Below are 1,645 nucleotides of genomic sequence, written 5' to 3' on the forward strand. Positions count from 1 at the left end.
CGGGACACCCCGGGGCTCCCTGTCACCGTCACTGGGGGGTTGTCACCATCAGGACAGGGCTGGGACAGGCTGGGGAGGATGTGTTCCCTTCTCCCGGGTGTTTGGGGCTGCCTTTGCCTGTGCTGCTCCCAGCCGAGGTGCCCCTGTACCCACCTCAGCTCTGAGCCCCTAAATCTCCCCAATTTCCTTTCCCTCCTGCTCTGCCCCATAGAAGAGGAGTCAACTGAGCAGACGTCGCAGGTGAGGGGCTGCTGCCCATCCCTGGAGGGTCCCCTGGCTCAGGAAGGAGGGAGGGCACTGTAGGTGTGATGCCCCCTCTGCCCTGGGGTCTCCACAGACGTCTTCGCCCAGCCAGTCGTCCGTCAGGGAGAAGAGCAGCACCCCGAGGAAGAGAAAGGCCCCTCTGCCTCCCCTGGGCACCCCCAGCCAGGTAAAAGGGGGGTCCCCATCAACTTCCAGGTTCCCACCTGGCTTGGCAGGTGCAGAGCAACCCAAAACACTCCTTGATGAGGGGTTCCGTCATTGAGGGGTCTGTGCCAACAAGCCCCCCTCGGGCACACAGTGGGATTTTTGGGGTTTCCTGTGCCAGGAGTTGGACTCGATGCTTTCTGTGATTCCCTGCAGGAGGACCGGGACGCCTACGAGGAGATCGTGCGGCTGCGGCAGGAGAGGGCCCAGTTCCTGCAGAAGATCCGGGGCTTGGAGCAGCAGGAGAAGCAGAGACGGGAGGTACCGGCTGCAGGGTCCCAGGGAGAGGCCACCGTGTCCCTGGGGAGCAGAGGGGACAGGGGGGATGGGGACAGCACTCATCCCTCCCTGTTTTCTCCCCGGGCCCTGCCAGCGGGCGGAGCTGGACGAGAGCTCCCTGCGCTCCATGGAGAAGCAGGTGAGGCCAGGGAAGAGCCTGGAGGTGACCTCAGCTGTCCAAGGGGTCCCGGTGCTGGGAATGCCATCAGGACTCTGGCAGGAGCCAAGGGGACCCTATTGCCATGTCCTGCCCCACAGATCCGGGAACTGGAAGAGCGACTGGCGGTGCGGGATGGGGAGAAGGAGAAGCTGGGCAAGGAGGTGGAGGCTCTGCGGAGCCGCCTGTCCTCAATGGAGGTGGGTGTGGGCAGGACACAGCTGGCAGTGCCCAGGGCTGGGGACAGGAGTGTCACCTGCACCCTGCACCCCCAGAACGAGAAGGAGAACACGAGCTACGACATTGAGACGCTGCAGGACGAGGAGGGAGACCCACTTGAGTTCCCAGGTAGGGTCCTGCTGGCCTCCCAAGGACACCTCGGGAGGTGGCACTGGGCAGCAGGGGCACAGGTGGGCACAGCCCCAGGTCCCTCTGTCCCACAGGAGCGGAGCTGCTGCTCTCCAAGAAGACGCTGAGCCCCTCGGCCGAGGAGCTGCTGGCCACGCTCCAGGGGCAGGTGCAGTCCCTGACCGTGCAGAACAAGGAGCTAAGGGAGAAAATCCAGGCATGTCCCCCTCTGTCCATCCGTCTGTCCCTCTGTCTCCTGCCCCCTGTCCCACGGTGGCCTCATGGTCTCTCGGCAGGTGCTGGAGAACTACGAGCGGGATGAGAGCAGCCCCCCTGCCCCGGGCGACGTGGTGCCCGCCAGTCTGTACCGGGCCCTGCCGCGGGAGCGGGAGC

The 1,645-nt window shown here is 65.0% G+C and overlaps 1 protein-coding gene across 1 annotated transcript in view; it reads left to right on the forward strand.

Annotated features, from left to right (window-relative positions):
* The window catches only part of ANKRD24 (ankyrin repeat domain 24), a 7,528-nt gene that overhangs the window by 4,015 nt on the left and 1,868 nt on the right, over window positions 1-1,645 (forward strand). Inside the window, exons 7-14 of the mRNA XM_017742463.1 lie at window positions 1-240; window positions 338-430; window positions 625-729; window positions 842-886; window positions 1,006-1,104; window positions 1,180-1,252; window positions 1,348-1,469; window positions 1,549-1,644. Coding sequence (XP_017597952.1) covers window positions 1-240; window positions 338-430; window positions 625-729; window positions 842-886; window positions 1,006-1,104; window positions 1,180-1,252; window positions 1,348-1,469; window positions 1,549-1,644 — 873 coding nt within the window. The remainder of the gene's footprint in view (window positions 241-337; window positions 431-624; window positions 730-841; window positions 887-1,005; window positions 1,105-1,179; window positions 1,253-1,347; window positions 1,470-1,548; window position 1,645) is intronic.

The sequence above is a fragment of the Corvus brachyrhynchos genome, unplaced genomic scaffold, assembly GCF_000691975.1.
Source record: "Corvus brachyrhynchos isolate BGI_N302 unplaced genomic scaffold, ASM69197v1 scaffold158, whole genome shotgun sequence".
Taxonomy (NCBI): domain Eukaryota; kingdom Metazoa; phylum Chordata; class Aves; order Passeriformes; family Corvidae; genus Corvus; species Corvus brachyrhynchos.